The sequence below is a fragment of the Paramisgurnus dabryanus genome, chromosome 1 (assembly GCF_030506205.2).
Source record: "Paramisgurnus dabryanus chromosome 1, PD_genome_1.1, whole genome shotgun sequence".
Taxonomy (NCBI): domain Eukaryota; kingdom Metazoa; phylum Chordata; class Actinopteri; order Cypriniformes; family Cobitidae; genus Paramisgurnus; species Paramisgurnus dabryanus.
The window spans coordinates 17094135-17121933 of record NC_133337.1 but is presented as its reverse complement, the minus strand read 5'-3'; the positions used below and the strand labels follow the sequence as shown (position 1 = coordinate 17121933).

General features: G+C 35.0%; 2 protein-coding genes across 5 annotated transcripts; both read right to left on the bottom strand.

Moving 5' to 3' along the window:
- Positions 1-3833: 3833 nt before the first annotated feature.
- Positions 3834-17741, bottom strand: LOC135745813 (uncharacterized). Of its 3 annotated transcripts, XM_065264231.2 has the most exons (9): positions 17611-17741; positions 17105-17307; positions 14082-14174; positions 13586-13681; positions 12959-13069; positions 10841-10961; positions 6646-6922; positions 5940-5992; positions 3834-5855 (listed from the first exon to the last, which is right to left on the bottom strand). In XM_065264231.2, the coding sequence occupies exons 1-9, from the start codon at positions 17612-17614 to the stop codon at positions 4633-4635; spliced, it is 2181 nt and encodes a 726-aa protein (XP_065120303.2). In that variant the 5' UTR covers positions 17615-17741; the 3' UTR covers positions 3834-4632. The 3 variants fall into 3 exon arrangements, with proteins under 3 accessions (XP_065120303.2, XP_065120304.2, XP_065120305.2); XM_065264232.2 differs by lacking the exon at positions 17611-17741 and having other exon boundaries at positions 14066-14174; positions 17105-17133; XM_065264233.2 differs by lacking the exon at positions 17611-17741 and having other exon boundaries at positions 14074-14174; positions 17105-17128.
- A 2960-nt stretch (positions 17742-20701) lies between these two features.
- Positions 20702-27193, bottom strand: tmem19 (transmembrane protein 19). Of its 2 annotated transcripts, none has more exons than XM_065264335.2 (7): positions 27171-27193; positions 24711-24857; positions 24142-24255; positions 23734-23871; positions 23214-23468; positions 22506-22715; positions 20702-20980 (listed from the first exon to the last, which is right to left on the bottom strand). In XM_065264335.2, exons 2-7 carry the CDS (start codon positions 24838-24840, stop codon positions 20817-20819), a joined length of 1011 nt encoding a protein of 336 aa, XP_065120407.2. In that variant the 5' UTR covers positions 24841-24857; positions 27171-27193; the 3' UTR covers positions 20702-20816. The 2 variants fall into 2 exon arrangements, with proteins under 2 accessions (XP_065120407.2, XP_065120406.2); XM_065264334.2 differs by lacking the exon at positions 27171-27193 and adding an exon at positions 25057-25272.
- Positions 27194-27799: the final 606 nt, after the last annotated feature.

Sequence of the window (27799 nt, the reverse complement as noted above, 5' to 3'; positions counted from 1 at the left end):
AATGCCCTGAACAAACACACTAGTAGAGCCAAAGAAGGTTTCATCAGATGTAACTTACCATCCACAATAAAATTGCATAGCACCCGTGTCCCTAAGTATTTTTATTTCTTCCTGGTCCTCACTTTTTCCAGACAGGGATATTAACCCTTTCAACACAAGAGGCCAGTAACTCGCGTCAATTTTCTCCACAGACAGTACATCCACCACAGATTTGAAAGCTTTAACAAACCCCACGCTTTTTGGTGGTAGCTGCTGCCTGCGTTTCAAAACCAAACAATCAGCGATCACGTGATCCTTCTTGTGACAATAAAACATTCACGCTGCTCTTTATTAGCGGAGCTAAATCTTGAACGTGACTTTGAGATTGCGAACTGTCAATCTGTAACTTTTCAGGACGTGTAGAAGAAATTACATTCTTGTGAGTTAAAATAAACTCATCCGTAAGTACGGCTGTGTGCAATATTTACCTTCTGCTCATTAAGGTACACTACTACTCGTTCAGCTAAACATCCCTTAAAGAGCAACTATAGTCTGATTCATGGTTTTACATTTCCTTTGGTGTTTAATTGTGTATTAGTACATGTTAATGATATGCAAAAGGTACAAACCCCAAGGTAAACCATGACACAAGTTATTATTTTCAACATAAATCTCTTCTCTAGGACTACAACAAACACACGGATTGAAGCAACAGTTTGCTTCCTGGGCCTGTTGAGACAAGACTGACATTATCATAATTTCTTCAGATTGGACTCACAGCCTGGAAATGAACTCCTGTCAGTGACCGAATCTTTTAAACATAGTAAAGAGCGTCACATTTCCGGCTTACATCAGAGGTATTCAGACCAATCACAACTTACAGATTAGCTGGCCAATCAGGGACACATTTGTACAAAATCAATGCATTTGAGGAAAGCAGTATATCTGGAGCTACGAAAATGTACGGTATGTGAAAAATAATGTGCTTTTAAATTCATCAACTCTCTAAAGAGTCAAAATCATTTGCCTTACTTGCAGAGGTGTATAATACTTAAGTATTTTAGCTAAATTTCCAAGCATCTGCCAAGCATCTGTGCTTTATCAGAGTGTCTTGGGAAAAAATTTACTTTTCTTTACTAAAAAATGTTCACTACATTCTAAAGCATAGTGTATTCATTATATATTGCATATTAAAATTTATTTAATGCCTAATTACATAAAAATTGTGTACTTTTACTTTCTTGAGTAAAAGTTTGAAATAATTTTTACTTAAGTAAAAGTACAAAAAATATCTAGATGTTTAATGTACTTAAATATTAAATATAAACCAAAAACTTGAAATTATGAAATGTAGTGGAGTAAAAATTATGATATTATGTTTTGGAATGTATGTTTTCCAAAGAAAAACACTAATAAAATACGAATAATTGAAAATTTACTTTTATGTAGAAAGTAAAAGTACTATAAGTACTATAAAACTCTGCTTACTTGCAGAACACCATTTATTTGATTTGATAAACTGCAGGTCACAGCTGCAAGTCTCACCAAATAATATAAAAATAAAAACATAAACATAAATAATAAAAAACAAGATTCACAACACGCCAGTATAAATTTGCAAAGCACTATAATTTGGACATCAACATGATTCCATAGCATTCTTCATCTTATACAACACTGGTTGTACATCATTGTTGTTTATCGAACAACACTCCCTTCTCCCTAGCAAATTCCACAAATGTTTGTGTAAGATTCTTTTTGTGTTTTCTAAAATGTTGTCTATAAGCCTCTGGAACCAAATCATATGCTCGCAAGATAGCAGATTCATATATTTCAGACTCTCTTCAATTGATAAAGTAGAACAAACTTCTTGCACTTTACCAAATAATCTATAAGCAACGACCAGACCTATGGCAGAATGGCGAGGCGTTCAAATGCACTTTAGTATCTATCTACCTACTTCAGTTTCTCTTAATTGAGAGACGTGCAATGTGTTTACTCAAGTCATAAGTGTCTGGGGACAAACCACCTTGCGGTGAAGAAAAAATGGACTTGAGCAGTGTCCGGCTGTACAGTTGAGCCAGTAGCACTTTTTAATGCCTCTAACTCAAGCTGCTTCAGCTTCACCTGCATCTCTGCCTCGATTTCCAGTTTATAAAAATTTCCAGTTGCAACTTTAATTCAGCTTGGCGTGTCTGGGCTCTCTCTTGCGCTTCAAAATGCAAGCGGGCCATGCAGACTTTTAGATGTTCTCATTCCCATAAATCAACTGAATGGGGTGAAAATGTATCAAACAGTGGTACATTGTTCACAAACGTTTTAGGAACATGGATCAGATTGAATACATCAGAATAGTTATTATTATTATATATTTGGCAGACGCTTTTATCCAAAGTGACTTAAAGTGCATTACAAGCTATAGTTTTTTTATCATTATTTGAGTTCACTGGATTGGATCCCATGACCTTTTGCGCTAGAAACACAATGTTCTACCACTGAGCTATAAAGGAACACTAGTTAAAGATATTATGTTGCACTTTGGAGAAAGGAAATGCCCCTAAAATGGGTGTTTCAACAAGACAACATCCCCAAACACACGAGCAAGAGGGAAAAATCATGGAGTGGCCATAACTCAATTCCCTGATCTCTACCCCACTGAAAACTTGTGGGGTGACATTAAAAATGCAGCTTCTGAAGCAAAACCTAAACATTTAATTCAATTCAAATTTGAAATACTTCTGACTCTACTTGACTCGATTTGACACAGATGTGCAGCAGTTATGCTTATGCAACTAAATATTAGTAATTTAATAGTTTAATTCACTTTTATTAGTACACTGCTATTTTTTTAACAACTGTAGATGTAACAAAGAGATTTTGCTAATTTCATATGTGTGAAGTCATGTGTTTAAATCCAACTAGTAAGCTATTTAAGGGACAGTTTACCCAAATATGAAAATTGTGTCATCATTTGTTGTTACAAATCTGTATCTGTCTTTGTTTCAATGAACACGAAGGAAGAAATTTTGAGGAATGTTTGTAACGTTTATGAGCCCCATGATCTGTCTTTTCATTATCTAAAGAAATTTAGTTAACAGAGAACAGTCTTCCATTGACTTACACTGATTCAAAATGTGAGCATGATAATGGACTTTGGACACATTATAATACCTTGATGGCTTGTATACCTCAAGTTAACCTTATTTTTCTAAGGGTTTTTTATTTTGCCACACACATAAAGCTTCCTCATTTCTTAAATACAGAATGAAGAGGTTTCATGACAATGAAACACTACATTTTTAAAATTTCTAATATTAATATTTCTTTAACTGTTTCCAGAAAACTGCACACATGTATACTTCAAACTACTTCATCGTAGTATAATTTTTCTATTTCTATTTACAGTTTTCGTAGTGTGTATAAAAATAGAATGCTAATTGACTATTTAATTTTTTTATTTATATATAAATATATATATATATAGTCAATTAGCATTCTATTTTTATCGTAGCCTTTGTCATTAGGAATTTCTTGTCAAGATAGTATAAAGATAGATGAATAAAATATCTCCAGTCTTTATTGTTAAATGATTGGTTGTTTAAAGTAGGTGACCACATTGAGTGTTGCATTTCCCTTATGTCCCATTTAGCAGTACTCAATCTTGTTATATCCTAAATCTTTCTGGTTACCCCCACCACAAGAAGTCTTCTAACTAGTTTGTTTATATAGCAGTTTTAGTTTCTAACAGTTTCTGTTAAAATTCATAATTAAAAAATCTGAAATCAGTACTCAAAACAGAAAACGGTCAGTAATGTTTGGAATATGTAATTTAAAAAAAAGACACCAAAACAAAGTACTGTAAGTAAAGATAAACGTTTCATTATTGAGTGACCAATGCAATAGATGATGACACAAAACTTTACTACTTTAAGTGATACAGTAGTGACATTTTCTGTTCAGTATACAGATATGATATTCAGACAAATGAATTCATGGTTGATTTCTAATTATTCTGACTCTAGCTTTAAATGATGTTAGACAAACATAAATCTAAGAAAAACCAATACATGGGCTCTAAGCCTATATTTCTACAGAAATTGCTCAAAACTATATTACAAATCAACAATCAAAAGTTATGTTTCAGCTGTTATTAAAATGAATGTTGTAGTTAATCAACTGGAATTTACCAAGTTTAACAGCACTAGAGTGTAAACATCAATAATAATAATTAAACATAAAAGACTTAACCTGTATGCAATTTTTTTCTAGACAGCACAAAGGGAGAAAAAAGTTAGAAACTGCAGTATGGAAATAGTCCACATGCTTTGTGTTATTTTCCTCTGAAATGGTTTTATGTGAGGAAGAAATAATTGTAATAATTTTATCATGTTCAATTTGTGAATTTTTTTAGCAAATTCTTTTTAACCAGGTAAACAAATTTTAGTACACAATACGAGCACATTTTTTAGTTATTCTTGATGAACATGAAACAATCTTAAATTCTCCTTTTATGTCACACAAAAAAATTGCATACGTGTTGGGAATGGGTGTGTAAGTAATGAGCAAAGTTTCAGTACTAAATGATTTCTTTGAAATAATAGATGTTTCATACTCTACACAAGGCACTCGGGATAACAAAATGATTTACGCAAGTCAAGCACTGTGACTTTTCATGTGCCTGTTCAAATGTGTGCGACATGTGTACGCCTTCGGGCACAGTGGGCATGGAAACGGACGCTTCCCAATATGAGTGTACATGTGCTTGCTTAAGTCATAACGGCGGATGAACCTTTTCCCGCACTGTAAACAGCAGTGCGGACGCTCTCCTGTATGAAAACACATGTGAGCTGTCAGGTGACTCGAAACCACGAATTTCTTCCCGCAGACTTTGCACTGATATGGCTTCTCTCCCGTGTGAGAGCGCAGATGCACTTGCAAGCATCCAGCGGATACGAAACCTTTTCCACACTGATGGCAAACATATGGCTTCTCTCCAGTATGAATTCTGATGTGGATTTTCAAATTCCCAGACAGGGAAAACTGCTTCTTGCAGTACGGACAGATGTGTGGTCGTTCACCAGAATGACACCTCATGTGGGATTTCAATTGGATCTTGCTGTAAAAACGTTTTCCGCATTGCGAACAAAGGAGAGGTTTCTCGCCTGTGTGGTTCGAGAGATGGGCGAGCAGGCTGCTGTTTGCTGAAAAGCACTTCCCACATTGGTCACATATGTATGGCCGGAACTCTGCATGCGTCTTCAGATGGCTTCTTAATTCGCTATCAACATTGAATGTTAAGTCACAAAAACGGCATTTTCCTGGCTGCCGCTCTGATTTAGACGGTGGAATGTCTTTAACTTTATGGGTCTTCTGGTGGATTAAACTGGCTCGGTATGATCCAAAAGTCTCGCTGCATTGTTTGCAACTGTAACTCCTTTTAATGGAGGGAGATTTGTGAATCCTCCGGTGACCAACCAAACGTGACAGGCTTGTGAACAACCGTCCACATTCAGGGCATTTGTGTGTGGTTTTCTCTTTGTGCACTCGGTTGTGTCTGTACAGTGTTTTGAGAGATCTAAAGTGCGCTGTACACTTGATGCATTTAAAAACTCTGGTATTGCAGCCAGTGTTTCTGTGTGAAGCAAGTTGTGTCAGATCGCTGAAAACTAGCCCACACTGAGGACACTTGTGTGACCCGTCTACGTTGTGAATTTCCTGGTGCTTAAAGAGATCAGTGCGGTATATGAAATATTTTGTACACTGCTGACATTTGTGGACGGTCCGGCCAGCATAATGAAAGCCTTTAGATGGATTTTTTGGGAAGGTGTCAAGAGTGGTACGCTGGAGAGGAACAGCTGCTTTGAAAACTAAATCTTCTAAAAGGAAAAAAGAGAGAAAGGGGTTCAGTCTAAAGATGAAAAAGGCAAAATGAGAATATAAGATATTGTGAGACGCTGTACCTTGATGGGCATTACTAGTGGATGATGGTACACTCTGTTCTTCTGTGTTACTCCTACAAAAACAGAGCATATTTTACAACATTGAAGCATACCATATCCAATTCAGGAAAAATAAACAGCTGTAATTTGTACAGATGTGCAAAATTTCACACGCACAAATCAGATGAATTACAAAAGCCAACTGTATATTACACAAATCTCATCCCATTTGATTTTTAAAGTATCTTAAGATCATAACATGTGCCTGTCTGGCATTGTTTTTAGTGTGTATACTTCTGAGATCTGTTGCAGACTTAAAACCAGTTTTAATAACACAAATGTGTCCTTCTGACACACAATTGTGGCATATAGGAATTGATGACAAAAAACTTCAACAAAAATAATTTAATGCGATTAATCGTGATTACCCACACAAAAAGGTTGTGATTAATTTGATTAAAATCGATTGACAGCCTTAATTTTAATGTTTTAAATTGGATACATTTATAAGGTTTATGCATGATAAATATCACTGCATGATAAAGCAAAGCCAAAACTCTCTCGGGATACTTGCAAATAAATGCATATCCTTTTAAAGAACCACTTAAAAAAAAATTAAAAGTACAATTGTTTTAAAAACAGAGATAAACGTAAACCACAGTAATCAACTACAGCTTTAAGCAACTAGTTAGCCACCCAACCCACCCTAAGGAAGTTGAAAACTCACGGTTGCAATCCATCTGCATTAGAAATAATTTCCTTTTCTCCATCACTTTCCCCAGAGCATTCCGATGATTCGCAGCTGAAGCTTGATCCCACATCTTGGACATTTGGATCACTTGTCTCAGTCTCCTTGTCTACGCTGTGTTCTTGGTTTTGCAGGTTTTCAGAACAAACAGGCAGTTGTAATTTGCCATCATCGTTGTGGTTTATAATGACAGAGTCACTGATGGGAGGCAGCAACAATGATGAGAATATTCTATCCTCTACAATGGATGGAAGAACTATGAAATGAAAAAGATAAAATCAAGTCAGACATTCACAATTCTGTCCGTTTATCTTAACCAATATGCTTGTGTGTGTAGCAGATATATATATAAACAACACATATAAGAATACTTTTATGTAAAGAAACACATTTTAAAAAGGTTAGAATTATACAGGGAGTGTGGTAAGTTTCTACTCCAAAATTTCCCTTAAGACAAGGAGAATTTAGAAGTAAAACTAAAATACCTACTACATTGCAGTATTTCTAATGAACCTATAAAAGCATCTGTAACATAGGGTTAAGATCGAGGGCCAACCTTCCGATCTCTCCGATGAAGCCAATACGGAAGTGATTTAAAGGATTAGTCCATTTTCTTAAAAGAAAAATCCAGATAATTTATTCACCACCATGTCATCCAAAACGTTGATGTCTTTCTTTGTTCAGTCGAGAAGAAATGATGTTTTTTGCGGGAAAACATTGCAGGATTTTTCTCATTTTAATGGACTTTAATAGAGCCCAATATTTAATACTTAACTCAACACTTAACAGTTTTTTTCAACAGAGTTTCAAAGGACTATAAACAATCCCAAACGAGGCATAAGGGTCTTATCTAGTGAAACGATTGTCATTTTTGACAATAAAAATAACAAATATACACTTTTAAACCACAACTTCTCGTCATGTAGATCCGGTCGTGATGCGCCAGCTGACCCCACGCAATACGTCATGACGTCAAGAGGTCACAGACGACGAACGCGAAACTCCGCTCCAGTGTTTACAAGTGTGTTGAAAGAAGACCGTTCGTACGTTGTTGTATGTCAACTGATACTAATTAATGTCTTTGTGGCAGTTTATTGTTTAAAATGGTCCGCAAATGTGCGTTTTATATATGTAACACGTGACCTTCCTATGTCACTACGCATTTACGTTAGGTCGCGCTGGACTTGAACTAGACGAAAAGTTGTGGTTTAAAAGTACATATGTTTTATTTTTCTTGTCAAAAATGACAATCGTTTCGCTAGATAAGACCCTTATGCCTCGTTTGGGATCGTTTATAGACCTTTGAAACTCCGTTGAAAAAAAACTGTTAAGTGTTGAGTTAAGTATTAAATGTTGGGCTCTATTAAAGTCCATTAAAATGAGAAAAATCCTGCAATGTTTTCCTCAAAAAACATAACTTCATCTCGACTGAACAAAGAAAGACATCAACATTTTGGATGACATGGTGGTGAGTAAATTATCTGGATTTTTCTTTTAAGAAAATTGAATATTCCTTTAAACTGCAATTCATTGACTAGCTGCTGGCTCCAAAAGGGAGTCAATTCCCATAGACCCCCCATGTTAAAATGCCCAACTTTAAAGCATGTTAAAATGCCCAACCTGGTACAAAAAGTGTTTTGGGTCTGTATAGCTAATTTTGCCCTTCATGACAACTGTGAGGGGGTGAATAAGTTTAAATTGTACTAAACCTGCGTTAAAACCAAATGCGAATAGAGCGTCTGCCGTGAATGATTTCAATGTGAAGTCAATGTAAAGACGCGTTTAAGTGCATCTGGAGGTCTCGCGGCGCAAATAAGTCATTTAGTGCGGAGCGTCAGACGCTAGTTCGCGTGAATGACACGAATTGAGCATTGCCACGGGACACTCACGAGTTGAAAAATCTGAACTTTAACGGAAAATTGCACCGCGTTAACCAATCAGTATCTTGTTCAGTAGTGACGTGATTACAGGAAGCGAGCGGAGTCGCAGAAGCCCCTCCCATGACGCAAATTTCCATGTGAATGTCTCAAATGACTAGAATTTCAAAAACACTAAATGTTCAAGCGTCCAACTACTCGTGAATAGCACATTTCTGCTTCCTCTACCACATTTGGTGTGAGTCCAGCTTTAAAGTTTGGCATAATTAAGGGCGTGTACACTTGAGTGACGGTTGAACAGCCACTGCTGTCATTACAGTCGAGCTAGACAGGCGTGGTTTAAGCATCCAGCCACCTCAGCTTCATCCACGTCCCGCCTCTTTACCCATTTTTGGATATCCACAAGTAATGCACAATGACGCGCGGCCAAGATGGCGACAGACACTACATCCATCTTTTCAGTCTATGGTTAAGATGTATACTCTAGTTAATGGTTAATGTAATTATTGAAATATAGTATTACTAGGACTGTCAATTAACATATTAGTCTTACCTTTGTATCGTATAATATAGTTAATCAATAGCTAAGTGCATCGTAATTCTGATTTTATACAACAGTTAAATGAACAAGTTAACATTATTTTAGACCATTGTCTTGTCCCAAATGAACATTGTAACAGATAACTGTGAAGATCTGTATGCTGTGATCTGTAGCTGTAACCTTGAACAAAGTTTGTTCCAGTACGCTATAAGCTGTTGCTCCCATTACATCAAAAAGAGTCAGATAAAAAACAAATGGTAACAACAACAACCATGGATAGCTAATGATGCTTTTGGGAAACACTCCCCAGATCCTTATGCCTGTCAATTTTTCCAAAAATGGGCAAGTGTAAGGATCTGAATCATCTTGCTTTCTGTTAAAAACATTCTGGGAAAATATAACCTTGATATCTGCCTAATGTCCATCCTTATGCTGCCAAATTCATGAGTGTCCAGCAACAACTGACCACTTCCTTTGTGCTCTTGTAGCATGGATAAATAATTATTTTATATGTTTTTTAATATATTATATATAGCAAATTTATAAAAGTATAAATCTTTAATATATTAGTAACACTGTATCTCTTTCCTCTAGTTTTTACCCCTTGACCGCTGACGCCCACTGGGAGACTTCTGACATTAGAGTAGATGTTTCCTTTGAACATTACATTAATACTACTTTCATTATTATGGGCTAGTAACTTAAAATCTTCAAGATATCGCCACTTCACTTTAGAAATTTTTTGACATATGTCGCATTGTACAGCCCTGCTCATTGCAATTGTTCTGACAGATACTGCAACTGCGATTTGAGATTTAATTTTGTAGCAGATGCAGTGTGGTTAGATCTTACTGATAATGCTTATAAGTCAGGCAATTTAAATGTATAATTATTGTTTTTGTATATTTTTATGAAAATTAGGAAACATAAATAAAAAAGTTATTATACACTGCTTTATTTTTTACAATGTAAAATCATCTTTACCTTGGACTAAGTGGGTCCATTATAACTGCAATTTTAACAAAAATATTTTTAAAAAAGAGTGACTATTATTCACTCGGGCATGAGTGAAAACTATGCGCTTGTGCATCAAGTTTAAACCCCTAGTCCGTTTAGAAGAAGGTCCGTTTAAGCTGCCTTTTGTGATTTGCTAATCACAAAGTTTCTCATTGTGATTGCAATTAAAATCGCATTGACCTTGTTTGACAGTTAAATATGTTAAGTTTATATGGCTCTCTGATCTCTCTTTACATTTGATGTTTAAAAAAAAGAAATAATAACGCACAACTTGATAACAAACCACAAAAATTTTAACCCACCCCATCATTTGCGTGATCGATCAATGTTCAAATACTTGGGTTCTTGTGTCCAAAGCATTTTTTGATAAAACAGTTTGATAAAAGAGACCTAAATGTCATGAAAATTAAATGTGAAAAGAAACACCAAATAAATTAGTTTTGGTAAAACATTCTCTACAACAGGGGTGGGGAACCCTGGTCCTGGAGGGCCACTGTCCTGCAGAGTTTAGTTCCAACCCTAATTAAACACACCTGAAAAATCTAATTTAAGTCTTCAGGATTACTTGGAAATGAAATTCAGGTGTGTTTGGTTAGAGTTTGAACTAAACTCTGTAGGACAGTGGCCCTCCAGGACCCAGGGTTCCCCACTCCTGCTCTACAAGCATGTGAAAAAATAGGTAATTGTGAAATGTCTCCTTTAAAATATACTATACTGATATTCAAAAAATTAAATTTACCATTTTTTTCCAATGTCCCACACACATCTGTCTGCAGCAAGGATAGTAAACTCTGTGATTTACAAACAGAGGTCACACATGCATCTAAATCTGCAGGGTCACAGCTGAGCAGCAAAGAAAGCTGAAATAAAAACAGAAACAAAATTACAAAGTACTCCAAATCAAATGACCCAGGGCTGCAAATAGGATACATCAATATTTTTTTAATAATCCAATAGGTCTTTGTCAGACACTTGGGTTTGGTGTGAGTGCAGTCCCCCAGGTGCCTGACTGTGAGCACAGAAGAGACTACAGAAAAAGAGAAAATCACAAGAAAACAGATACCTTAAAGTGGAAATGAAGCAGTCAGACAAGATTTTCCCCTAAATTGTTTAATAGATGGGGTTTTCCGAATTTGATTAATATTCAGTCTGGTTTTGTGTCCGTTGTTATTTTTATAAAATGCATTTTATTGAACAACAGTTGTTGATACTCATTGCGAGGGGCACTATTAAATTAATTTTGAAAAGGGGCAGAGGCTGAAGCCTCTGCAGGAGAAATGGAGGTCAGATATAATTTTTTACCACTTCACAAGTTTTGTTTGCTTTTTTACAACCAATTTTATTTTATTTTTATTTATTTTCTTAATTTAAATTTGTTTCGTTGATAAGTTTTGTGAATAAAAATAAATAAGAACATTGAAAGAAACACCTTGTGAAATGAAATGCATAACAGGTACAGATATGATCTTATGTTATGAATTACGGCTGCAAGGATTAAAACAGTTATAACGCTGACTGCCTATGTGCAAGATATAAGGTATTATTAAAGATATTATAAATATAAATATGTAAAACTAAATAAAGAAGATATCATATGCGACTGTACAGTATGTAGCATTTGTTAAATTGTTTGCTCTGCATGGGTTTAAATGCAATTTTGTTTTAAAGAAGATTTTTTTTACTTTATTGGTGGTGGTTGAGAAGAATTCATCATATGTAAAGCATTTTGAGCACAATATAAATGTATAATATTGTTATTCTTATTATATAAGAATCCTAAAACATTTTTAAAACCTTTTTAACGTTTAAACAAAAAAGGCCTCCTCCCCGAGCAGTGCCCACTTTGTGTTTTTCAGTCAACAGAAAAACTTTTAATGTTTAATGTTCATAAATGATTTAGAAGCATTTACAATATTTTAAATTTTGTGTAGAAAACGGTTGCTTGTGTTTAGGCTGTGGTAGACTAGATGAGAATTATGCAAGTATTAACTGTACTAATGCCAGAACTAAGATCAGCTTTCTCTTGTTTATTCTCAGTAAAGTCTTCTGCTAACCCAAAGATATGGGAAAGATGAATGAGTTAATGTGTTACAAATGGCAGCTACACCCATTATGCATGTAGGTTCTGTTATTCCACAGTTATTGCTCATTACGGTGTGACGTCACCTGACAAAGACCCATTGAATGCTCTGCTTTAAACAATGTCCAAATGACATTAAACAAATACAGTACACTGTGAAAGCAAAACATTCGTTTAAACAAACAAATAGTAACAAGACTCCAAACATTAGCTAGTAAGATGTAGGGTCAAGTTCACGCTGCAGAAATAATGACTTCGACAGGAATTATTATTATTTTTATTTAAGACATGCTTTCTTGCTATATGGACAAGTTACCATTAGGAATCTAAAAGCAAAGTCACAAACATTAACCTTTTTAAAATAGTAAATTTTTCATAACCTTAGCTACATTATGGCTATACAGTGATATTAAAATTTGTTTATGATTATTTTAATTATTGGTTTGATTGATTGATAAGTTGTTAGAGCTAGTTAATTAGTTGTTAGCGAGAACAACCAATGTAGTACTACCACTAAATAACTGTTCAACTGAAGACTGAGCTGGCCAGAATCTTTCTGCTATTATGAATAAAAGTTATTAGTTAAAATTTTCAGCATGAGGCAGTCAGTGTAGGGTGCAATCCTTTGTGCCCCCAATAGTCCCTCCCTAAGAAAGCTCACAACACAATCTAAAATCTTAGATTAAACAAAAAAAACATTATATTATCCATTTCATGAAATGTCAAAAAAAAGTTTGAAAACCACTGTTATAAACCAATTAAAAAGCATCATCACACCTGTTTGAAGTTCGGTACAGGCAGACGTTGTTCCAATCTGGACAGGAAAAAGCCAACAAGTACTTGTAGTGCTTTATCAAAGTCAGGACCATACTCTACAGGAAATACCTCCTGAAATGTAAAAAAACAAAAAAACACTCATGTATGCTCTGGCAAGTGATAACCATGAGTAGAACTGGCCGATATGGCAAAAAATTTAATCTAGTTTGTTTTTACAGAACATTATACACACACACACACAATATTATGCACAGCTTTTTCATGTATTACAGCTTTTGATCAGTAAGTCCTTATCAATCTAAAATTGGATGTAGTGTCAGTGCTTCTTTTGTTCTTGCCACAATTCACGGCTTTAGTGCTACCAGTACCTCCCTCTCAAATTTTCTCTTATATTTTTAAAAAGGAGGTGAGCTGCACATACTATGTAATAATAATAAAAAAGAGATTATAATGTAATGTGTAGTGTAATTTAGTGCCATTTTCATCTCTAGAAACGATAGAAAACATTTAGAACAATCTTTTCATGTTTTTGAAATTCAGTCAAAGTCTAGTGACCTTTTAAAAGCAATTTTAATAAATACAACTAACATGAATTTGTTTAAAACACTTTTTAATTAAAAAACTGACCTGAAAGAAGTATTCTCTTTTGAAAGAGTCCTCCAGCAAGCTCAGAACAAGCTGAAGTACACTGTCCTGTAAGTTCTCCATGTCCGAGTCATTCACCTGAGAACATGACATTAGAATCATTTACCAATATTCTACTTGTACATTTTCTGATCAAATTAAAAGTCCATCTCTCATGAATGCAAACTGGCAGATACAGAAAATGAATGCGTGTCAAAATTTGTGTTAGATATGACTGAAATGTACAATTACGTACAATTTTTTATTTTTTTTAATATGTATATTAAAGGTGCTGTGAACAAAAAAAATCTCAAAAACCCAATACAGCAAAAAGGAAACACGTCAGACGAACTTAGAGGATTTCACATCTGAACATTTATAAAACAAGGCCCCAAACATAGGCTCTCTTTATTTCTAAGATAAAGATCAAAACAAACATATAATCAATCTGAAAATAAACCATCCAGAATCTTTAATAAATACCTTTATACCTGTATACCTTTAATAAATCTGTGGTCTGAATGCGGTGAATGTGTGATTTTACAGTCTGAAGGTCTGCTGGAAGTTCACCTCTACACATCTCAAGAATCATCTAAAACAACAATCATTACAAGAAAAAGAGAGAATACATGAAAATACATAAATACACAATTTAAAAAAAATTAATCTTTGGGTAATTAATGTGGAAATGATTTGCATATCATTAATAATAAATTTTTCATTTCTTCGCTTAACTTAGGTAAGTTGCGTATCTCCATGTTTTATATTGTTGTAGTTTTATATTGATAATATATTGCTAATTATTTGTTTTTGTTAAACGTTCTGTTTAATACAAGCAAGTCATTTTACTAATTCATTGTTGTCCTGTTTTAATAAAAAATTATAATGAACAAATACTAAGCATTCGTAGTAATGGAAAATAATGTTTTTCATTTACTTGCATTATAACGCGTATTTTACACAGACAAAACAGACATGACAACATTATTAGCGTTAATGCAGATCAACTGCCAAGCCGCTGACCAAACATGAGCGCAATTCTTGCTTGGCAGAAGCTCTGCATTAACACTAATAATGTTGGTAAAAACAAATATTCGAATCTCAAAACTGAAATTCGAATGCCAAGTGCCAACCCACAGAACGAATATTCAAATAATCGAATATTCTGGTCCAGCCCTAGTGATGTGCTAGATATACGATCTGATTTATGGTCCTAATTTTGGGTGGTCAGTCTGCATTTGAAAGGGTTTTAAATCTACCTAAATCAATTAAAAATTACTTTTTTGAATTGCACTAACAAATATAAGGCAAAAATCTGGTTCAAGGCTTATTTTATAATTCTGTTGCACCAAACTTTAAACATTAAAAAATATAAATAATCAGGGTTAAATATAAACCATCATTTTGATCCAGGTTTAAATTTACAATAAGTCTTTAACCTGATAGGGAACACTGTGGAAGTGAGGCTGCATAAACTTCATTGTAACTTTGAAGCATTAAACCTTCAAAATATTTTTAAAAAAATATAGCAGTCATAAAACTGCAATCTAGTTGGTAGTTACCTGAACCAGGCGGCGCTGATTCAGTTTTTTAGATTCAAAATTTTACCTTCAAATTATTCCCTTTATCCACTTCTGTGAAATTGTCCAAAACAAATTATTTTCATAAAACCTCAAGAGTCCAAGGAAATGGAATATCCAAGCCGAAACCAAACCGATTTTTTTGCCTCACAATCTTGACGTTTCTGACTGAATTATGATATGTAAACTGTAAACAAAAGTTCACTACACTGCAAAAAATGAACGTCTTAGTGTATTTGTCTTGTTTTCTGGTATAAATATCTGAAAATTCTTAAATTGAGATACATTTACTTGGTAAGCAAGTGGCTTAAGATTAAAAATCTTGTTTATTTAAATAAATGATGAAAATCAAGAGGGTTTTTACTTAAAACAAGACAAAATTTCTGCCAGTGCAGTAAGAAAAATAAACTTTATTCGAGTTTTAACTTAATTCAGTAAACTTGGGGTTGATTTTTGTTACTGCATTGGCAGATATTTTGACTTGTTTTAAGTAAAAATCTCTTCATTTTAATAATTTTTCAATAAACAAGACTTAATACCTTAAAGGTGACATAGAATGATTGAACGGGGTATTTATTCTTGTTCTGTGATATGACATGTAGACAAAAAATGTTTTGTTTGGGTCTGTAATGCCTTAAACCTCTCTCAGAGAGCTCTATTAGGGTGGGGGATTTTAAACAAGTGGTTTTGCACCTATTTGGCTCCCCCTACTTGCTTAACTTGCAATCTCATTACTGATTGGCTGACTTTGCTGCCACTCAAAAAATGTAGCCAATTATTTTAAAGTGGAGGGGCAGTGAGATGCCTGTGATGTCATAAGCATCAGTTTTTCAGATTGGGCTGTTTTCTGGCTGACATTTCTAAAAGATACTGAGATGTTTAGCATGCCTAGCACTTTTTGTATGTTCGTGAATGCGGGTAGACTACCATTATTCAACAAAGGCAAGGTAAAAAGGGTTTTTCATTCTCTGTCCCCTTTAAGCCACTTGCTTGTATCTCAAATGTAAATGTATCTCAATTTAAGAATTTGCAGATATTTATTAATAAAACAAGACAAAAATACTAAGACAGACAGTCATTTTTCGCAGTGTACCGGACACCGCGCACCCCTGAGTGAAAAAAAATTAAGGGAGCTGTACCACTATTAATCTGAATATGTCGTTTAAACAAAAAAATTAACTTTAAATTTGCAAATAAGGAGGTTTAAATAAAAATTCTACAATTAAAGTCTGATCAGAAACAGACACAATTCAATGATGCTTGTTTATTATAACGTCTCAACACACAGAGTGAGTTTGGCAGCTGAGTAGCATTATCGTCTTTGAAGCATGATAGCCGCCTTACAGTACATACAAAGTCATCTTTTTAAATACACGGGATAGAGGCGAATTGCTCAAAAAGAATATTACAGCACTGGTGACAGCTATTGGTTCTTGTATACTGTGCGTCTCTGTCATGCATCCTCCTGACCTGACCCTTCTTAACTTAAAATCAAGATATTTCTTGTTTAGTAATTTTTTGTACGAATACATATGTCTGTCCAGTTATGCCAAGTTCTATTATATTTTATTTGGTATTTTTATTTGGCCTTCAAATTTTGTAGTGGACAATACGGGCACCTCGGAATGGAAAAGGTTGAAAACCCCCTCACTTAAATTACAATGTCTCTTCACCTGCAGCTGATTGCAAAGTAGAAAATGATAATACGTAAACCTAAAAAAACCCAACCCATCAACTACATTTTTACAGTAATGTGAATCCCGAACCACAGTACAGTATTAAGTGTTAGAGAACTGGTCTGCATGTCTGAGAGCTGTGTGTGTACTGGTGACCGGGGTATGCAATGAATAAACAGTGGACTGACACATTTTAGCAATAAAATTCTAAAGAAGAGCATATCTCCTTGAAGCACTACTAAATAAACCATATAAATCCATCTTACCTTTGCCCGCAAACCTACTATCAAAGTTGCCCTCTGCCTTTTACTTAAGAGCTCTGGGACGAGGTTAGTCATTACAGAAACAAATTCTTCCAGTTTTCCAAACTGCTCCACATTCTGATCCTGGACAACTTGCCACATGAATGCGGATGTGAGACGCAAAGGAGGAACAAGCAGGCGCAACGAAGAGAGGGGAGGAATGGATTCTGAAGAGAGATGATCAATTGATTGGAGACACAAAATCTCAAATATATGCTTAGAATTATAATGTTATAATATTACAAACAAACATGTGTGCAATATATAATAAATGTATAAATGTGTGCATCAGCAATGCATAGCCTGCAACTATAAACATCGAGTACTCGTTTACAGCATGATCTAGTGGAACATGTGTACATCACACCATGCTATCAACATCCTATCTAAGCGACAGACATTAGCAGTTGACAGGTAAGAGTTGACCACCATTGAAAACAACTGATTACATTGCAGAAATAAACACATACCCATTACTTCCTTTCTCAAAATAATAAGCTCGATAAACAGTCTTGCGTTCAACTTTAACCGTCGACTCGTCCTGCTAGATAATGCGCATGCGTTTCCGAAAGAAGAATATTGAGAGGCAACCAGGGCACAAAGAAACACGAGGGCGGAGCTTTCTGGCAAAGAGGTTGGTCATGTACGAAGAGTGTAAATATAAATTAACATTTTTATACTTAATCTGTTTATATTTGAATGGATATTCAAGTTTGCCATTGTTATTATTTATACTAAAATTATTGCCAGTAGAGTTTGGTACGTTATATCTGTTATCTCAGCGCAGATGACTACTGAATTTATATATAAATGCAGTGATTGATTAAACGGATTTGTATCTCAATGTGAGATATTTAGTTATTGTTTAATAATACGCTTTTTTATGTAAAGATCTCATATACGACCAAAATTCGTTCTACGATTTTAGTATTCTTTAATGTAAATTCCGGTATTTTGAGCCACCAAGCGCCTCCTGGAGGAATAACTAAGTTATGCTGCGTTCCAGGCAACCCGTAACCCGTAACTCACGAGTTCAAAACCACGCCTCACGACTCTGAACTGGGAGTACATCGATCTAGTACGAGTTCACGGGTGGGAAGTCACGGGTTTGACTGCCGTTCCAGTGCACTTTCACCGGTAGAAGGTTGTAAAAACACGAGTTACGGGCTGCCTGGAACGCATAAGGTCGTGAGTCGTGGTTTTGAAGTCGTAACTCACGGGTTTAAAAACCTGCCTGGAACGCACCATTAGTTCCTGACTGTCGTTCGTTTGGTTTGGCACCTAATGAACAACACCACAGTATTTTTTTTATGAGCACACTCACATGGGGTGATTTCCAACGGCGTTTTTGCGCCCTTGAATGGCACTTCGGGCAGGGCAGTACGCATAAACATAGCTCTAGAAAAGAGAAAATGACGATGTTTTTCATTGCTCTGTTCGCCAAGTGTATTTTAATCGACACAGTATGAGGCACAATCGCGCATCTTCCTCTAGAGTTTATACATCAAAAGTTATGATCTTAGCAGGGAATAGTGCTTAGGGATGATCCCTTCCGATTGGTTTCGCCCTGAAGCTTCTTGTCTGCCTCATGCCCTCTTTCTTTTAGTGGCGTACTACACACAACGGGGAATTACTGCCATCTATCGTTTATGCAGTGGAGATCAAAATTAGAAAACAATTTATAAGAAAATTTTTCTGAATGATGTTTAAAACCTCATCACTCAAAATGTTAAAGAATATTAAATGTTCATATATAATGTTCTGCTAGTGTGTTTACAATATAACCAAGGAACTTTAACAAAAACAAAGACACACCAGAGCAGTCTATGTCACTATGGATGTTCTGTAGTCGCAAATGTGCTCAAGTCATTTAAAACAAAGTCCTCTATACTTCCTACTTATTTTTGACATACGTTACCCTCAAGACTTTTAGAAGTGATCTGTTACGCTACAGTGGTTTTCCATATCCGTTATAAAAATAATCACATTTTCTTTTATTCGCTTCTATTTATAAAATGAAAAAGAAATCTAGGAATTAATAAATTAATAACATGTTTGCGTGGTTTATGGTTAAAAAACACATTATTTTTCACATACCGTACAGATTTGTAGCTCCAGATATACTGCTTTTCTCAAACGCACTGATTTTGTACAAAATTCATTGATCTGAAAAGCGCTGTGTCCCTGATTGGCCAGCTAATCTGTACATTGTGATAGGCCTGAATACCTCTGACGTCACAGAAATGTGAAGCTCCTTAACATGTTTAAAAGATTCGGTCAAAATGCAATGCTGACAGGAGTTAATTTACAGGCTGTGAGTCCAAGCAGGAGAAATTATGGTAATAGGCTTGTTTGAGATTAGTAAATTCTACACAGAATCGATCACCTGTGTTTGCCACGAGATGCATGCTGGTTAAAAAAGTGTCTTCAGTTACATCCCACTCCCTTTGATGTCACGCTGACGTGTGCCAAAAAACACCTGCGATGGAGAGGCGGGTTTGTTGGATTCTGCAGCCAGGCAGTAGCTCTCCACTGACTGCGTTGATGAAAAGCACGATGGGAAAAGACTTGCTGACCATGCAGCTGATGACTTCTTAATTCTAAAAACTCCACTTCCTTTAGTAGTTTTTATATTTTTTCAACTTGTTCTTGACTTATGACATTTATATTTTAATAACTTTTGAATTGGTGTTGAATTATTTTATTGTACTGTGAGCTGTTATATTTCACACAACAGAAAAGAATTTGTACTGTCACTAGACTTAGATTTATACATCAAAACATTAAGTATCCTTTTCCAGTAATGAACAGTTCACCTTCGTTGATTCCCCTTATAAACATTTTAATGTAAATGAATTTATTGGTATTTAAATTGCATCTACTCTCACAGTGAAGAAAAGTGGGCCGCATTGGTATACTGTAGCATAATTAGAGTTTAACTTTGTCTTTAGATTTTCACCTATGCATTTTCCTCTTACCAAACCATTTCCAAAATACAACTGGCATTGTCCTGAATGTTAAAAGTATAAACATGACAGCAAACTGTTACCATATCATGCATTCATTCATATGTTAATAACATGTCTCTTAAACATGTGTCTCTTAAACAAGTATGAATTCATTAGGTGATGGTTTTATGTCCATTTTGTTGGAGAAAGAATGTAAAGTAAGCCAATACTTTGCAAAGCAATGCTGTTTCCTTAAGGTATTTTTACGATCATCCTGGCTTCCAGATGAAGGGGGTTTGAAAAGACATAGAGAAATGGTGTGGACCCATCAAAATTTTATCTTCTTTTCAGCTTTGACACTGAGGTCAGCCAAAAGATTTCTGTTAGTTGTTCGAGTTCCCTTATCTGATTGATTTGGGCATTTGTTTGTGTTGACCAAAATCTAGTCCAATGTAGCAATTGGGGAGGGGTCTGGAATGCTTTGTTGTACGCTGTTCATTATAATATGTACTGTATTTACACTATGTTTAACACAAATAATCCTGCATTGATCCTGTATCATTTTTAAACCTTTTGGACCTATAGGAACATACACAATGAATTACTCAGAGAATAAGAATTTACATCTTTGTTCTGTTTATTTTTTTAAATTTTGTGGATAATAATGGTTGTTTTACACATACTGTTTTTTATCCTTAAAGTTACATAATGCACAATAAAATCTCGATTCACTGCCCAGGCCAGAATACCCAAGCAAACCCAGGCAGGAACAAAGCTATGAGGATGGAAGAGAAAAGATTCACTCCGTTGTTATCCAGAATAGGTTTCCCACTTATTCGTTTGACATTAGGTGACTCATAACTCACAACTTTCCCGATGGTTTCGTCGTATCCTTGAATGGGGGGAATTAAAAAAGATATAGTATTTATAATATTTAAAATAATACTGCAAGAAAACTGCATATACGTTTTCAATAATCAGCATAGTTCAACAGAATTAGATGATTCTTTGATTTTTTTATGGTAAAATATTTATACCTAATGACTGCTAAACTGTATAGTTAACTGGTGACCTATGTACCATGTACTATGCTTCTTCTTACCATCATAAAACAAAAATTGTAAATTCCATACATTTATCACTATATCCACTTAAAGGTGCAATGAGCAAATTTTAGCTGCATCAAGTGATGAAGCTGAGAATTGATTGTCAAAACCATGTAGTAAAACCATGGTTAATTTTCATAAAGGTGCGCAAATGCTTGTTCCTGGGCCTGACCAAAGGGAGCCCTCAATATACACTAGTATTTACAGTAAAAACTTCATCAAAGGTAACCTCACATAAACACTGAATATATTCATTGTACTTCTACCCATAATTCATATCAACTACACTGATTAGTTACACTAACTGCTAAAGCTAAATAAACAGTTGTCATCTGAAATGCAATGTTTGCAAATCCTTTGGCACCTTTATTAGATTATTTGTTGTACTAACAGTATTAAACATGTGTTCAGAATGAACTTTGTTATTCATGAATATGATTTAATATATTATATTACAATACAAAGTAAGATAAAATATTAATATAATTATAATCCCAAAGGCAGTATAAGGCAAGGAATTTTGGAGGTCTGGCTGAAATCGTTTTTAGTGACTAGAAAGTACGGATTTAAAGGGACACTTCACTCATTTGCATTAAGCTTTGTATAGTTAGAACTCCAGTCATGTTTTTTGAAAGGTAATGCATCATTTTCTCAGTTGCCGCTGAGACAGGAGAAATACAGATTTCAGTGTTGCACTTCCTTCTTTCAATTATGTAAAAATCATCATTTTGCATCATTGAAAGAAGGAAGTCCAATATCTTTGTTGAGGGGGTGAGACTACAAACACCCCTTTTCTCGTTCAAATAGTCACCAAATTCTAAATGTATCTTACATTTTGACTACAAATATGACAAACTTTCAATAAAGATTAATGTTTCTACGGGTGAAATGCTCCTTTAAGCATTGTGTATAGATCGCAAGTGCCCATAACTTGTAGGTTGTGTTCGTATCTTATTTTTTTCTGTTGAGAGGTTATTTCAATATTTGTGGCTTGAAACAGACAGAAAATTGACCGTGAGGCTTGTGCTGCCTCTTCATGGAGAGCCCCATAAAAACCACTGCTTTCTGCCCTCCAGACCCCCTGGGTCAAGTGACTGAAAACTCTAGATAGATGCTCCTAATATTTACATACTGCACCTTTAAGACATAACTGTAATTTATTTTATTTTTAACATTAAAAGATTTTTATTACTGCTGTGTTAAAATGCAAAAAACATATTATAATGTACAATTAAGTGGACAGTAAAGACAAATTTAAGTTTGTTTGATGTACACGTTTTATCTGTCTACTACAATATTAAGAGTCCTTACCTGAAAACTGCATGGTTGCCCCAAGGAATGAATCCAGCAGTGATCCAAGCAGACCTGCTATAGCTCCATACCAGATTATTGGCCATTGTGAAACTGCGAAATGCAAGTCCTTAACCAATAGCACCTGGGTAAAGTAATATGCTCCACCCACCGCAGCTCCACCTAATAAACTAGCCAGTAGACCAACAGCAGTCACTCCTCCATTGGTACCTATAATTCATGAATAATTTTAAATGAGACTAAGAAACTTGTGAAATATCAATTTATCAATGTTCAATTACTCCATGATAAGAGTTTTTTCTTGAAAATGTGCTTTCCTGCAAGTTGTAAAGAATATTTTGTATCTTCCCTGTGACAATATTTTAGATTAACCATGTTTAGTTGCACACAAAGGTCAGCTTACATGTCTTTTGTTTAAGTACATTAGCCCTATGCATCTGGTCAACTTTTTAATTCAAAGTGACTTACAATGCTTTCATAGGGAAACATTTCATTGCTGTACAAAACAACTGCATGGTCATGGTGGTATGCTTTTAATTGAATCCAATGTGGCAAGTGAATAATTTGAAATGTTTATTTGTGGTGCTGCTGTAAATGACTTTATTAACAACCACATTTTTATATATATATATAAAAAACTTATTTCTGTGGCAAGTAAGCAGCATCTGTGGTATGAGGCTATGTTACATTTAACTTATTGCCATGTACCTGTTGGGACGTGTCTCCAGGTGGTAATGAGCCTGGGTGTGCTTTTACTAAGCACAGGACCCACCTCTGAAGCCCAGGTGTCCCCTGTGCTGCAAGCAAGGGCTCCCAATAGTGATAAGCACATCCAGGAAGCAGAATACTGCTTGCCGAAGTCTATAGGTATCTCACCAGGGCCAGCTTCAATCATATAGAGTAGAGCCAGTTCTGTAGGCACTCCACCATTACACAATACTTGCACCCAGTTCCTTTGGCCACCTGGAGATGTCAAAAAGAACAAGCAGATGTCATCATTACCCATGATAATTGAATTATTTGTTGAAGTGCACATGTAAGCACTTCACATAACACTGACCTACTTACATTCACACACTGACATACAAACACATACTCAACACACTTTATACTGGGAGCCATATGGGACCAGGGAACAACTTCTGAGTTTAAAGCCTAAAAATGTGCATCTATCCTTCACAGACATAATCCACACGGCTCCAGTGGGTTAATATGAATGCATACTAACCTTCTTTGTATTCAGGGTCGATTTGTTTTTTGATTTCCCCCTTCCATTTTGTTAGTTTGCTGGATGTCACAAAAAAGGTTAACAAAGTTGTGAAAAAGCTCATGTTGGCCATAGTGAGAATGAAGCCAACCAGCATTGCTGCAAAAAGAATGAAGATTTATTTACATTTTTCAGAACTTCAAACTTTAACTGGCGTACAAAAACAGAAGCCTGTAATGACCAGCACAACACTAAAACTTAAACAAGGAACAGAACAAAGGCAAGGGAATAAATCACTGATCGAACGATATGGGTTTTTTTAATGGCCGATTCCGATAGAAAAAAGTTGTATGGCTGAGACAAAAGACAAACAGAGAATTAAAAGGAAACCTGCAGATGATTTTAAAGACATCAAAGTATCCACCTCACCTCCTATAGCACCACCATGATCAAGACTCTTTCGTCTGAAGGCTCGGAAGGTGATCATAAGAGGGATGAGGACTGAAAACAGCCATCGCCATGGTGATACAGGCTGCAATGTACCTGCATCATAGCATTTAAAATATAATGAATTAGAGTAAAGTTCTATCACAAAAATGGACAGGCCACTATTTTCACATTTTCATTACAGATATTAATTTATCACTTTATCCAAAGTGACTTACAAACTCCATAAAAAACAAGATGAACATCCGCTAAAGTGATATGCAGAACATAGAAAGTTTTTATTTATGTGTGTGTTCATAAAATATAGTAGCCTACATAATGTTTGTCACACTGCAGACACACTGTTGCTTTTATTGCTTACTGTAAATCTGTATGTTACCATGGAGAGCTTCAAACTAAATTATTTAATATTATTTTTATGAAAATCATACAACCACAATCAATTAATGATTATTATATCAATCAAAAAACTCAATAATGTTTTTTATATATCATCACTGACTGAAACAAACAAAGAAAAATAGAAAACACAAGCTCTGAAAGTGTCTCACCATAGTATGTACTGGCAGTTATAGACAGAATCCAGAATGACAAAGATAATGCCAGTGTAAAACACAGCACAATCATGTACGCCATCATCCGGACGTAATCTTTAATGTATATACCATCTTCAAAATGCATTATCCTTGACTGTAAATCTACGAGAAACAGAAAATCAGAACAAGTAGGATTTTTGGAGATTATACTGTCAGAAGTATTAGAACTGTTAATACTATAGTAAGATTTTTTTTTTTCGTTTACAATAAAAACAATAACTAGAGTGACTAAAGGTTAACGTGGTGACGTTTGGAAAAATCTGAGATCAATAACCGTGAATATGAAATTATAACCAACAACCTGAAACGATCCTTGCAAAAATGCCAGTTCCCGATATTCTCCATGTTTTCTTACGTTCAGCCACTTTAACAACTTAGAAAATAAAAATGAGCAAAACCAGAGACAGCACTTAGACCTTAAAGGACTCAGAATACTACAGTAATTGTGAACGTATCGGTTTTGACAGACTTCCTGTTCAGATTAGCCAAAGAACGTGTACTGACAAGAAGCGAACATCCCATTGCAACACCAGCACCCAGCAGCAGTCCTATGCCTCCGCCATTTTGGGGTGAAAGTCCAGATACCGACATTATCAGCTGCTTTGTTTAAAAAATCAAACGTACATTAAAGCTGAAATTCAACCTGAATGTTGACATTGACAACACAGAATAACTTACAATTACTAGAGTGATCATCAAATTCTTAAACAATTTATTTTACAGACTTTGTGACTTCCATTTTTTTTGTTTATTCATTAATGTTAGATTTTTCTCTATGGCAGGTAAGAACAAAGTGATATAAGTTCATGCCGTTTCCCAGGAGGTACATTACATACAAAATAAGTTGAATAAAATGAATTCATCAAATGAAAGTAATAAACCCATTGTAACTTTGTCATATTCATTTTTATGGTTTATGACTGGGACTGGCAGTTCAAAAACAGTTATCAGAAAACTATGAAAGGCAAGATTAGTACTGTCACACTGATTTCTCCGTGGATTGTAGAACATTGGGTTCCTTTATTCCAATTTGACTCTCTTTCGTTGCCATTATGTGTTTCTGTGCTGTTGACATATTCACTCCAAAATGACGGCCGCGCTATCAAAGCGGCATGACTGTTTCTAGAAAAGCATCAGAGTTTCACCTCTTGGGTTCTACGCTCTTTGGTTCAGATTGAAGGCAAAAGAGTCCTCTACAGTCATTGGTGAAAATTTAAATCTCCATGTCAATATTAGTTTGCGTCCTGTCAATCAAACAGAATGGACAGGGGCACGTTCAAGCTCGCAAGGGTTTTGCAACGGTTTGAACGACATGTTTCCTGGAAACGGTGTGCACCTCTGCAATGACACTTACATTTCTTTCCTTGTCTTGTCTTCCTGTTATCGTGATGCCCAGCCGATGTCTGCCCAACCAGCAGCTTTCGCTTAATTTTATTTTATACTCTTAATAATTTTTATAGTATATTTAATATATATTATATTTTTGATTGCAAGTTAGCCAAGTGAAAACCAACGACTTCCTTTAATGTTTTTCAATTTTTTTAAATGTCTAATTCCTATAAAATTGTATAAATCAGTATCTAATGTATATTATATTTTCAATAAGGCTAAGTCTGGCTCTCTGGGTTTTTTGTAAGACTTTTTCCACATGGTTTTTCTCCTAGGAGTTTTTTTCAACCCCTTGGGAGTCAGCTGACATTAGCTTAAACTTAGAGTATATATTACATTAATACTCCTTTTTGTGTCCTCTGATTTTCCGGTGCTTTCTCTGGTTTTTAATAATGTAAAGCTGCTTTGGAACAATTGACCAATTGTGAAAAGTGCTAAATAAATAATATTGAATTGAACTAAATTGAATATTAAAAACTTTGGAAAAATATTTTAGCGTTGCGTTTATAGCTTTAAATACATAATCTAAATGACTTGATACTTAAATATAAGTATCAAGTTTTATTCTTATTTTCTTGTTACTGTTGTTATTATTATTGTGTTGCCTTAGTGTATTATTCGTTTCTAAATATGTCCAAGCAAACAATGTGACAATATTTAATTCATCTATGCGTTTGATCAGCAATCAGTAATGCAAAACAATAAATTAATAAATTATGGCATGCAAAGGACACATTCGGGCGGTTTACCGGACAGGGCTTATCTTAGTCCCATGCATTTATGAGCTGCCTTAATTTAAAAACATCTTTACTGACATATCTCAACATATATTAGTACCATTTTTTGTCTCAAGATGCACACCAGTAATGTTTTTTGTTAGATTTGTTTGTACAAACTACTTAAATGTCCTTACATAACTAAGGCCTAGTCTTGGATTAATCTAACCCCTATCGGGGAAAATGACCCATTATATATAATACAATCTATTTGTTACAAAAGCAATGAAATTACAAAAACTTCACCTACCTAAACAGATTTACAACTGGTATATCTCCGTGCAGTTTTTGAATGAATGTATGATAATGCTCGTCAAACTGGAAAAAACATGACATCACATGTCATGCACTATGAAATGATTATAAGGGCTGATTTTCTACAGCTGCTAGACATCTCTGCATTTCAATAACTACATTCATTAGCGTAACAAATCAGAGACTTCTGAGATAAAGAAGAGTTGTTTGTAAAAAGAAAATAGAAATGCATGCCAAAAACATATTGTCAAAACATTTTTAAAAAGTATTTTATTATTAAGCATAATGAAAGGAATATCTTCCCATAATTTACTCCCCTGCTAAAAAAGAGCTTAGACCAGCATCATTCCCATGCTGGTCCATGCTGGTTTGTTGCTGGTTCAGCTGCTGGGCACCAGCATACCAGCACCAAAACACAACATATGCTGGTCTTCTTGCTGGTATTACTAGCATGGAATGCTGGTGCTGGTATGCTGATGACCAGAGGTGTAAAAAGTACTCAAAAATGTTACTCAAGTGAAAGTACAAGTACTGAGTGTAAATTTTCCTCAATTAAAAGTAAAAGTATCTTGCCAGAATCATACTTGAGTAAAAGTAAAAAGTACCACATTAAAATTGTACTTG

Coding starts and splice junctions, on each gene's coding strand:
- tmem19 (XM_065264335.2), bottom strand. CDS start 24,840: ATGCATTTTGAAGATGGTATATACATTAAAGATTACGTCCGGATGATG. Junction 23,872..24,141: donor TCATGGTGGTGCTATAGGAG/GTGAGGTGGATA, acceptor TTCTTTTTGCAG/CAATGCTGGTTGGCTTCATT. Junction 20,981..22,505: donor GGCAACCATGCAGTTTTCAG/GTAAGGACTCTT, acceptor CCCCCATTCAAG/GATACGACGAAACCATCGGG.
- LOC135745813 (XM_065264231.2), bottom strand. Junction 13,070..13,585: donor AAAGAGAATACTTCTTTCAG/GTCAGTTTTTTA, acceptor TTTACATTTCAG/GAGGTATTTCCTGTAGAGTA. Junction 10,962..12,958: donor CTGTACCGAACTTCAAACAG/GTGTGATGATGC, acceptor TTTTTATTTCAG/CTTTCTTTGCTGCTCAGCTG.